Source organism: Corythoichthys intestinalis, chromosome 9 (assembly GCF_030265065.1).
Source record: "Corythoichthys intestinalis isolate RoL2023-P3 chromosome 9, ASM3026506v1, whole genome shotgun sequence".
In the NCBI taxonomy this organism is placed as follows: domain Eukaryota; kingdom Metazoa; phylum Chordata; class Actinopteri; order Syngnathiformes; family Syngnathidae; genus Corythoichthys; species Corythoichthys intestinalis.
In genome coordinates this window covers 58,984,849-58,997,212 of record NC_080403.1, presented here as the reverse complement: position 1 = coordinate 58,997,212, position 12,364 = coordinate 58,984,849, and the positions used below count along the sequence as shown (strand labels likewise).

The 12,364-nt window shown below is 42.0% G+C and overlaps 1 protein-coding gene across 1 annotated transcript in view; it reads right to left on the bottom strand.

Annotated features, from left to right (window-relative positions):
* Nucleotides 1–3,781, bottom strand: part of dyrk3 (dual specificity tyrosine phosphorylation regulated kinase 3) — a 38,055-nt gene extending 34,274 nt beyond the window's left edge. Inside the window, exon 1 of the mRNA XM_057845958.1 lies at nucleotides 3,637–3,781. Within this exon, the coding sequence (XP_057701941.1) occupies nucleotides 3,637–3,673 (37 nt within the window). The 5' untranslated portion in view covers nucleotides 3,674–3,781. The remainder of the gene's footprint in view (nucleotides 1–3,636) is intronic.
* Nucleotides 3,782–12,364: the final 8,583 nt, after the last annotated feature.

Here is a 12,364-nt window from a genome sequence, read left to right as displayed (position 1 = left end):
GTTTACAGGATAAAGTTATTAGAAGTTACCATTCATGTCAACAATTGTAGTATGAACAGCAACATTTGAGTGATATCACATCCCAGATAGCAGACCGACATTGAATAAATGTTGATTTTCCATCAAAATCATCAGTATGGTTGACATCGAAATTTTCAGCATCAAGTGACGTTGAAACAACGTTGTTCTATGGTATGCCAGGTGATGGTCGGGTTAACATTGTTTTATAGTTGATGAACCAATGTTGACAAATAGTTGATTTATGATTGATCGGGAAATATGATTGAAAAGTCACGGTGGCTGAGTGGTTAGCACATCTGCCTTACAGTTCTGAGATCAAGGGTTCAATCCCGGCTTCGGCCTTCCTGTGTGGAGTTTGCATGTTCTCCCCGTGCCTGCGTGGGTTTCCTCCGGGAACTCCGGTTTCCTCCCACATCCCAAAAACATGCACGGTAGGCTGATTGAACACTCTAAATTGTCCGTAGGTATGAGTGTGTGCATGATTGGTTGTATGTCTCCTTGTGCCCTGCGATTGGCTGGCAACCAGTTCAGGGTGTCCCCTGCCTACTGCCCGTAGTTAGCTGGGATAGGCTCCAGCACCTCCGTGACCCTCGTGAGGAAAAGCGGCATGGAAAATGAATGAATGAAGTCATTTAATTATGGTGGAAAACATAACATTGATTCAGCGTTGTTCCAATATTATTTATAATCGAAATGATTTTTAGGTTTTTGTAAGGATTTCAACGTTGTAACGACATTAATTGGGGGTGCAAAAGTGACGTTGACAGCGAAATTGATCCAACATCTTTTCAACGTCGGTCTGCTATCTGGGATTGTTGTTGTTTTTCACCGCAGACAGAGCACTCTCTATTGTGGTCGCATTACGCATCTAACACAAAAAAATAGTCCTGCCTTAGAATGAAACACAATGATTTTTATTGTCTCATTAGTTTACATTTACATGTTAATGGTGAGAAAATAGAACTCATATAAATGAATTACGGCAGTTTGGTTTGACATTGTTTTGGCCTCATGAGTATTTCGTACAATGATTTACATTTTGAATTTAATTGACTATGTTACAACTGGTAAAATCATTTTTTATTGGCATGCTAAGCAGGCACCATTGACTCATGCTAGCTTAGCCACTCGGGAGCCCTGAGACTAACGAAAAACTGATAAACGTCACAGAATTTGTTGAAATCAACTCCACCGACTAATTAAACCACGGCTAACTTGAAGATTATGCCTGATGTCAAAACTTGTGAACTACCCCTTTAAGTTGGTAACTCCGTTACCTCATTGAAAGAGTAATTAGTTACTCAGCAAAGTAACTGACCGTAGAAGATGATGTGATTGAGTCGACGGCAGCGAGTTGAGCCGGTGCGTCAGCCGCTAGTATGTCTAGTCTGTCTGACCCGGAAACCGCGTGTCAAAGCGCCCCCCCCCCGGAACATTTTAGTTCCGGGGCTGGACGGCCAGGGCAAGGATGAGACGGGAGAAGTGAACGAGATATTGACCAATAAAAACCAACAGTGAGAGGAGCGCCCCTTCAGATGGGTGCTGCATACTCTTATACAGTAGGTGGCGGTATGCACCTGATAATTGATACTTGCAATCCGCCATGAAGCTAAATTTTGTGGTTTTTTTAGCTTGTTAAACTTCCGTCTACAATGCAGTCAATTTTATTGGTTGTGTTTTCAATTTTGCACTCTATTAGGTATTTTTCATTCTGTGTGTTATATACAGCTCGTCCCCTAATTACACTGCCCTCTGGTGGCAGTGTTCGGTCTGGCTGGATGACTGCGAAACAAACTCAGACGTCTATGGGTAAAGGATAGCTCCACTCTGGCTTGGCCCACATAAGGCTGTAAGTTGTTTCCGCTAATATATGTTTGTGCATGCATTTGCAATCAAATGTACAGCTACAGTTTGTGAAATTATGTGTGAGCAATTTGCTATGAGAATTGTAAATATGTTGGCATTCGTAGCATTTAAGCTAGCAGACTTTTTTTTTTTAAGGCAAATTAGGCTAATTTAACCTACTAAATTTACATATTGATCAGACTAGATTGACATTTGAACGCTAATTGTTTAGTGTCAAGTGTTTTATTGTCAAAATCTGTGTTTTTTTGCACATAAGCGTACTTATGTGTGTTACAGCTTTAGAAATTGTCAAAAATCAAGGAAGTAAAAAGTCTGTTGAAGGAATAGTATCTTTTATCGTATTTACTGTTTCACTGTTTGTAATGCTCTAACGTACCCAATATAAAATTAATAGCATTTATATCACAGTTTAAGGAAAACAAGCAAAATATATTAGGGCACAGGGGATACATGATGCCTTCTGACCACGGAAGCTCAACGCATCGTGCATCATGCAGCTGACTGAGCAAGATTGGTGCTGACTACCAGGTGATTGGCAAGACATCTACAAGCCCACGTCTGCAACACCAAATCCCACAATCAGCTCTTCAGGACAGTCCAGAACAAATGGCGGGGTGTCCTGTACTACAGCAACACCCGACAACAGAAACAACTCTGAGTTTGATAGCTCGGCGCCTCTCAGACGTCAAAGCAGGCCGAACCTCCCACCTCAGTTGCCTCAGTAACCATGTCCCAGCAACGAACTTGACCGCCCAAATCTGCACCAGAAGAATTATCCTAAACAACACCCAGGCACATCCTTCATTCGGCCCACCGTACTGCAGACTTCAAAAGACTGAATGTTTAACTAACCGTTGTCATTTTTCTCGGGAATCTTTTGTTGACTTGTGATATGGCGACCCTGGAATCAGTCTGCCTCCTCGCCTGGGTCTGTTGCTAATTTGCCTTGCTGTTTGATCGCTGTCGACCTGAATAAATTGTCAACTTGTGTTTTGAAGCCTTTTTCTAGCTTTCAAAATTGAGTCAGTGCAAGGGGTTAAGACTAAGGTGAACGCACAAAGTTTTGGCCTTTTGGCCGGGTTGTTAGTGTCTCTGCAGGCCTGGCTGTTTAGTGAGGACAGAACACGTCAAATTTATAAAGTAAAGTATAAAATAAGATACTGTGCGGTAGAATAAGGTACTCTTTATGAGACTAGGAAAAAAAAAAAACAATAACTGGAGACAAAATGGCGGACGAGACGCCAGCGTAGTAAAGTCAAAATCGTCGAAGTCGCGTAAGTCGTAACCCGGGGACTACCTGTACGTCACATTTTTGCATCGGGAGAAAATTCTTTTAGTTTTTACTTGCAAAGTCAATTTTAAAGCAAGTACTTCTGTACTTTTACTCGAGTAAATGTTTTCTTAGATACTTGTAGTTTTACTTAAGTAAAAAAAGTGAGTACTGCATCCACTACTGGTTTCCGGTGGACAACGGGTCACATCCTGTTTATCATAGATCACTTCTGGCCTGTTGAATTAAACTTAAACTACTATCAATTAAGGATTGTAGTCTGTTGCACAGTGACATCGCCGACAGTTCTACGCCACTGCATATGTCAAGCATAAAACCTTAAGTCATTTTTGTTTTTTAAATGACTATGATGCTAGCAGCACCCGAATGGTCCATTTCCTGTTTTGCTGTCTTGTCCGATTTGTGATCATTTTTAGCGTTTTCGTTGTTGTTGTTGTTTTTTTTTTTCTTTTTTTTACCTGGACTCTCCTTCATCTGTCCTTGCTTGCTTCTCATTTTAGTTCATTTTCCTTCTCCACCAAAATGAAAGCATCCCTCTTTCTCCGCCACTGTCCGTTGGTGCGCAGTGTCGTTTTTAGGTCTGCTGTGGCCGGGATCAAAGGCCATGTCATCATCGTGTGGCTTTGTTACACAACCGATGACACCCGTTGAATCCATAAATACAAAGAAATGATGACTTGCATAATAATGAGCCAGTTCAGCAGATGGGGGGGTGCTTCCCCAGAAGAGGCGGGGCTAGCGGACAGGCGAGCCAGGCGGTCGCCCGGAGCCGTGGCTGATAGGAGGCCTCGGGTGGCCGCCGAAATGCACTCTGCAGAAACGAAAAGAATTGTTCATTGGAAATGGTCAATTGAAAAGGGGGGTTAGTTACTGCGGTGGGCCGGTGTCGGGAGAAATACAGTGCCTTGCAAAAGTATTCGGCCCGCTTGAATCTTGCAACCTTTCGCCACATTTCAGGCTTCAAACATAAAGATATGAAATTTAATTTTTTTGTCAAGAATCAACAACAAGTGGGACACAATCGTGAAGTGGAACAACATTTATTGGATAATTTAAACTTCGGCCCCTTTACTTTCAGTGCAGCAAACTCACTCCAGAAGTTCAGTGAGGATCTCTGAATGATCCAATGTTGTCCTAAATGACCGATGATGATAAATAGAATCCACCTGTGTGTAATCAAGTCTCCGTATAAATGCACCTGCTCTGTGATAGTCTCAGGGTTCTGTTTAAAGTGCAGAGAGCATTATGAAAACCAAGGAACACACCAGGCAGGTCCGAGATACTGTTGTGGAGAAGTTTAAAGCCGGATTTGGATACAAAAAGATTTCTCAAGCTTTAAACATCTCAAGGAGCACTGTGCAAGCCATCATATTGAAATGGAAGGAGCATCAGACCACTGCAAATCTACCAAGACCCGGCCGTCCTTCCAAACTTTCTTCTCAAACAAGGAGAAAACTGATCAGAGATGCAGCCAAGAGGCCCATGATCACTCTGGATGAACTGCAGAGATCTACAGCTGAGGTGGGAGAGTCTGTCCATAGGACAACAATCAGTCGTACACTGCACAAATCTGGCCTTTATGGAAGAGTGGCAAGAAGAAAAGCCATTTCTCAAAGATATCCATAAAAAGTCTCGTTTAAAGTTTGCCACAAGCCACCTGGGAGACACACCAAACATGTGGAAGAAGGTGCTCCGGTCAGATGAAACCAAAATTGAACTTTTTGGCCACAATGCAAAACGATATGTTTGGCGTAAAAGCAACACAGCTCATCACCCTGAACACACCATCCCCACTGTCAAACATGGTGGTGGCAGCATCATGGTTTGGGCCTGCTTTTCTTCAGCAGGGACAGGGAAGATGGAAGATGGATGCAGCCAAATACAGGAACATTCTGGAAGAAAACCTGTTGGAATCTGCACAAGACCTGAGACTGGGACGGAGCTTTATCTTCCAACAGGACAATGATCCAAAACATAAAGCCAAATCTACAATGGAATGGTTAAAAAATAAACGTATCCAGGTGTTAGAATGGCCAAGTCAAAGTCCAGACCTGAATCCAATGGAGAATCTGTGGAAAGAGCTGAAGACTGCTGTTCACAAACACTCTCCATCCAACCTCACTGAGCTCGAGCTGTTTTGCAAGGAAGAATGGGCAAGAATGTCAGTCTCTCGATGTGCAAAACTGATAGAAACATACCCCCAGCGACTTGCAGCTGTAATTGGAGCAAAAGGTGGCGCTACAAAGTATTAACGCAAGGGGGCCGAATAATATTGCACGCCCCACTTTTCAGTTTTTTATTTGTTAAAAAAGTTTAAATTATCCAATAAATTTTGTTCCACTTCACGACTGTGTCCCACTTGTTGTTGATTCTTGACAAAAAATTAAAATTTTATATCTTTATGTTTGAACCCTGAAATGTGGCGAAAGGTTGCAAGGTTCAAGGGGGCCAAATACTTTTGCAAGGCACTGTAAGTAAGGTCGTAAAACTCCAGTCAAGCCATTGGATATTCGTGTTCCCGTGGTCAAATGAGCGGACCCTAAAATTAGCATACCACCAGGTTACAAATGACTTCGGTTCCTACGCTGGCAACGTAACCGCAATATCCGCGGAAGTTGGAATTACCGTAATTTCTGGACTATAAGGCGCACCTGACTATAAGCCGCCACCCACCAAATTTGACACGAAAACGGCATTTGTTCACCGATAAGCCACACTGGACTATAAACCGCAGTTGTCCTCATTGTATTATGGGATATTTACACCAAAAGATATTAACTGGTAACACTTCATTTGACAATGGCATCATAGGACTGTCATGAGACCAAATGAACCACCATTAAGCTTTGAACCAATTGGGTGCAAAGCCTTATTGTTTCTAAAAGCTTCATTTGGCCATCACTGCTCCCTTGGGGGAGACAGTCAACCTTTGCTGCCACCTGCTTTCAACACTGTTGTCATCCAACATTCCTCCTAGCATGCATTGCGGTGCTACAGATGTAAATAACAATCGTGTTCTTTGCTAATTATTTCTTCAGTTGCTGTTCCAGTTGTTTCATTAATTGCTAGTTATGGTATTTGGTAACATTTTCTTGGATAGTGGTGCCATAATACTGTCATATGACAGTCATAATTATTATTATTATGAATGCTTATATTAGAGGTCGGTTAGTGTCATCCAGCAAATTATCTCACTTTTGAATGGCCGTAAAAGATCTGAGCTGAGGACATAAATGGAGTTGGTGAAATAATATGCCACATGACACATATTGACATCTGTCATAAGCATTCAGTAATGCCCATGATAGTGTCATGTCATAATTATGATGTTCTTATGACAGTCTTATGATGCCGCTGTCAAATAAAGTGTTACCTGTTAACCCAAATAAACCAACAAATAAACCGCACTGGACTATAAGCCTCAAGATTCAAAATGAGGGGAAAAAAGTAGCGGCTTATAGTCCGAAAATTAGGGTAACCCTTTAAAAATTCAAAATAACTATCCGAAATTCCAAAAGTATTGTATTTTGTTTAATGGTGGGGCACTCTGGTGGCAGCATTGGGTCTGGCCAGGGCCATGGAAAGAGGGTAATGACACTCTTTGTTCTCGCCGCGGTTGGTCACGTGGTTCATGTAGGGCGTGAGTAGTTCCAAGCACAAGCAGCACCGTGGTGGTTTTCAATGGAACTGACAGCAGTAATTGCGACATTCATGGAAAAATGGATAAAATCGCGTATCTACACTACAGTTCAAAAGTTTGGGGATGCTTCGACCCCAAACTCTGAACCGGATTGTACATAATGAAAAATCCCATATGATACACTACGGTTCAAAGGTTTGCCATCAAATCAACCCCAAACTTTTGAACGGTAGTGTAAGTACTTGTTTGATTATATTCTCCTGGTTTGTTTTTCCTCCATATGAAAAAGCTGCCCCGGCATTGGTTAAGAGCGGCTATTGGCCCGCTCTCATTGGTCTGGAGCAGGCAAATAGCGATAGCTGCTTGGCATGCAAAGTGATCACGTGTCATCACACAACACAGAGTGTAGTGAGTGTCAGAAGTAAGAAGGCTGCGTTCAAGTGATACCAGTAAATGGTATCAGCGCCCTGTTTGTTGGTACTAGCTGATAATCCAGAAAATTATGTCACCAATTTAATGTATGTCCAGAACTTTTACATCCATTCAAAAGTGAGATAATTTGCCAGATGACACAAAATCTGTCATGTTATAATTAGGGCTGTCAAAATTATCACGTTAACGGGCGGTAATAAATTTTTTAAATTAATCACGTTAAAATATTTGACGCAATTAACGCACATGCTCCACTAAAACAGATTAAAATGACAGCACAGTGCAATGCCAACTTGTTACTTGTGTTTTTGGGAGTTTTGTCGCCCTCTGCTGGCGCTTGGGTGCGACTGATTTTATGGGCTTAAGCACCCATGAGCATTGTGTAATTATTGACATCAACAATGGCGGGCTACTAGTTTATTTTTGGATTGAAAATTTTACAAATTTCATTAAAACGAAAACATTAACATAATATAAAATTTCTATAACTTATACTAACATTTATCTTTTAAGAACTACAAGTCTTTCTATCCATGGATCGCTTTAACAGAATGTTAATAATGTTAATGCCATCTTGTTGATTTATTGTTATAATAAACAAATACAGTACTTATGTACAGTATGTTAAATGTATATATCCATCTTGTGTCTTTCCATTCCAACATTCATTTACCGAAAAATATGGCATATTTTACAGATGGTTTGAATTGTGATTAATTACGATTAATTCGTTTTTAAGCTGCAATTAACTCGATTAAAAATTTTAATCGTTTGATAGCCCTAGTTATAATTATGATGGTCATATGACAGTCCTATGGCAGCACTGTTAAATAAAGTGTTACCAAATACCACAACTAGCAATTAATGAAACAACTGGAACAGTAACTAAAGAAATAATTAGCACATAACACAAATTTTGATTTTCATATACATTTTTAGCGCCGCAATGCATGCTAGGAGGCATGTTGGATGACAACAGTGTTGACAGCAGGTGGCAGCAGAGGTTGACCGTCTCCCCCAAAGGAGCAGTGATGGCCAAATGAAGCTTCTTATAGCAATGAAGCTTTGCAGCCAATTGCTTCAAAGGTTCCTAGTGGTTCATTTGGCCTTATTATGACAGTCTTATTACAGCGCTGTCAAAAAGTGTTACCGGTTAATATATTTTGGTGTAAACATCCCATATTACAGTGAGGACCGCTGCGGCTTATAGTCTAGTGCGGCTTATCTATGAACAATTGCCATTTTAGTGTCAAATTTGGTGGCTTATACTCTGAAAATTGCGCTATGCATAATGATACATGAGTAACATGTCACGTGTTTACTCCGAGGAGAACATTTAAACGTGTTGAATTTAATGTGCAATCATTTTGGGCTGGTCCTTACTTATTTATTGTGCAAAAACCCAATCTTTGCGGCGTGCAATGAAGGGTGGCCCCTGTTTTTTTTTTTTTTTTGCTCGGAGCCTACAGAGACCCTGCTGTAGCAACGCTACTGCAGCCTGGAGCCTCTCGCCTGGGTTTTTTAGACACTTGGGAATCTATGCGGGAGCGAGCGCTATCGCAGAGGACAGACGGCATGAGAAGGGCTCGAGTCTAAATTAAGATGGTGATACATGCTGGACAGGCGCTGCTGCTAAACTAAGAGCATTCTGGGAGGTGAGAAAGGGGGCCCGCCTATATTCGCCACCGTAAATAAGCGTATTGGCACACTTTGACGGTGCCTTCCAGTCACCTATAAGCTTATTTGAATTATTCTTAGCCCGTGGGCTTGTGGTGACAATGCCCGCTAATCAAGGGTGAGCGGAACATTGGGAGGGGAAGGGGGGGTTGAGATTTCCACCTGGAGCTTACCCTGCATGAAATATAATCTATTAGGGCTGTAGCTATCTATTATTTTAGTAGTCAATGAATCTATCAACTAGTTAGTTGGAATAATGGAGTCATTGGATGAGGAAAATTGAATGCTTTGCAGAATCAATTTTAGGAGATGTAAAACCAAGGCTTGCTAAAATTGCACTTTCAAAAGAGCATTAAAATGCAAATACAAAATACAATTCCCAAGTGTTTAAAACTTTCATATAAAAATACCATAAAATGCCTAGGCTTTAAGTGCCTATGACAGTCAGACAAAAAGCATGTTTATTTCATATTTCACGTGGTGTTTTATGCTCCTGAATGAAATGGACCGCTTGGATGTGTGTGGAAGTGATTGATTTATATATTCAATTTTTTTAATCCCGCGCCATGAAAATGAGTGAATTCCTGGATTGACGAAGAATGCGAATGTGACGTCACCCGGGTCAGCATCTCACAATAGAGCCTACCCACGTACCACGTGCTCGCTGTATGGTTCCGCCCACTTGTCCGTCAAAACATAGTGTTAACCTGTTACGGCTACGTACATTTCTCCTATTTACGGCGTGTTTTTCTGCTCCTTAACATTAATAATCAAAATGGTGAAGGCGTGTGTGGCTGTTGGTTGCACTAACAGAGAAGATGGAAGGAGAGACTTGAAGTTTTACCGTATTCCGAGGGATCCAAAGAGGAGAGCGAAATGGACGGCTGCAATTAGACGTGAAAACTGGACACCAAAAAATCACCACAGACTATGTAGTAGTCATTTTATATCCGGTAAGATGCATTTAATATATATTTAGAGGGTTTTGGCCTGACAACCACAATTAAGATCATTGCTAGGCTAATCTCTGACAACATACGACGTAGTACGACATAGTTTCAAATTCAAGATGTTTGTGACTTCCCTTTCTTCCACCATCGTTATTTTTTGAATAATATTTAGCTGGTACCAAGTGAAAGAAACTGGCCTCGTCTACGGGGCTGACAAATAACCACAATTAAGATCATTGCGAGGCTAATCGCCGACAACATACACGTATGTATGTAGTGAGAATGCTATCGCTAAACCATATAAACATTAAAAGCCTTAACTCCATTGACAAACGACATGAAATACATTAGACTTGACAGTGGATGTTAGCAATAACAAAAGATTTTGAATTGAAAATTTCGTAACTCACCTTTCCAAGCACAAGATAGATTCCTGCAGAATTTTCGTGGACGAGGACCTGTTTCACCCAACCAGCAACGAAGTATTTATAAGCCTCCAAGCTCTTGAAGTTTTTCATATTTTCGTGAGAATAGGCTGATTTAGTGTGGACAAGATAATTGTAAATATCTGCGTAGCAGATGTCAGGCAGACAGGGCGAAGACAGTGGGTCGAAAAACATCGATTTGGGCATCAAATATGGATCTGGCGACTGTATAGAACGAAGCTTTTCCTCATAACGCCTTTTATGCAACAGATCCAGTGAGTTTGCGGCATCAGAAAGCACCGGGTCTTCCATGAAATGCATTTTAAATTCCGCCATCAATTGAAAACAATGCTAATACAGAGTCAAAATGACGGACAAGTGGGCGGAACCATACAGCGAGCACGTGGTACGTGGGTAGGCTCTATACACCATTGCTTTATAGGATGCAGATGGATTCAGGTGATTTTGCGGATGAATTTGTTTATTTTTCGTATCACGCCAGCCAAATGTGCTGCAGGGGTTTGTTGCTGCACCAGGGAGAGACGTGTGAGCCTTTTTGGGTTTCAAAAAGTTCCCGTTCACAGCGGAGATCGGACAAAACAAGTCCGACAGCTGTGGGACCATTGGACTTTCGAGGAAGTGAGTAAACTACGCGTTTTATATTATGTCAAATAGTGGGATCATGGCACACATTTTGATAAGGAGGTGGCTTGAATTTTGTGGGTGACAATGCTCCTTGTCCACCGAGAATGCCACTCGGCCGACAACCGGCGGCTTGTCGCACACCCCCCTTGGTCATCTTCGCGTGCACGCCGGAAGAGCGCTATATTTGGCTTATGCTCGTCGGTTATCCATATCGTCCAGACTTCCAGCTCCCTCTGCCCTCTTCGTTTGGAATTAAATTTAAAATCCTCCTTCTTACATTTAAGACCATTAATGGTTTGGGCCATCTTACCTCACCGATGCTCTGGTTTCATATCGCCCCAACAGAACACTCTGTTCTCAGAATGCAGGTCTACTGGTAGTTCCCAGGGTCTCTAAAAGTACAGTAGGAGCTAGAGCCTTTAGCTAGCAAGCTCCTGTCTTATGGAATCAGCTTCCAGCCAGTATTAAAGACGCTGACATAATCTGCACATTTAAGATTAGACTAAAAACGTTCCTGTTTGACAAAGCTTATGATCAGGCTAGTTGAAATCGGACTAGACTCACAGTTCAGTCTGAGCTGCACTAGAAGCTATAATGCTGGGGGAAGTACGGCCACTGAGGGGCGTTTTACATGGTGACTCTCCGAGAATACGAAAAATTTCAAATTTGCATTTATATGGGCCCGTCTCCATTCGAACAATGTCGCAATTCTGCATGAAAACGATGTTGTATTCATGTCAGGCCCTAGGGGGCAGTGCAGATTTACAAGGCGACAGCGAATGATGCACTTTGACCCCACCAAAGTTCCTCAGCCGGAAAAAAATATGCCCGCCCACTCGAAGCAACGGCATTTTTCTTTTGTTCAAAAAGGCACAAAAACTGAAACATTCAACATATTTGATTTGAAAACTTTGGTAAAACAGTAAATTAAAATTGATATTCCGCCATGTTTGCTGTTTTAATGTTGAGTAGCATCGCTGCGCACGCCCAATGTGACGTGCACGAGTGCTGACGTTATCGGCGCGGTCTCGTGCCGCAGGAGCCTTTGATATGCATACGGAGGAAGCCCCTCCTCAATCCCCCGCAATCCAATTCTTCCACTTTGGAGACAGAATTCAGAATTTTTCATCTTCGCTGACACCATATGCACGCGAGGCCACTCCGGAACACAGTCATTGCGTCTTCGTGTCGCAGAGTCGCCATGTAAACTGCCCCGAGTCCTATCCCCCGTTTCTCACTCTACCTACCACTTGTCTTTACTTTATTTCTCTTTGCTAATTTTAATATCTAGTTGACTAGTCTCTTCATCACTAGTCACCCAGTGTCCCCTTTCCTAGAGGGGCGATTTTTCAGCCGCAGCCTCCTGACTACCCTGACCCCTGGCTGGATGGACGTCCTTGTTGCCCCCGCCCATCTC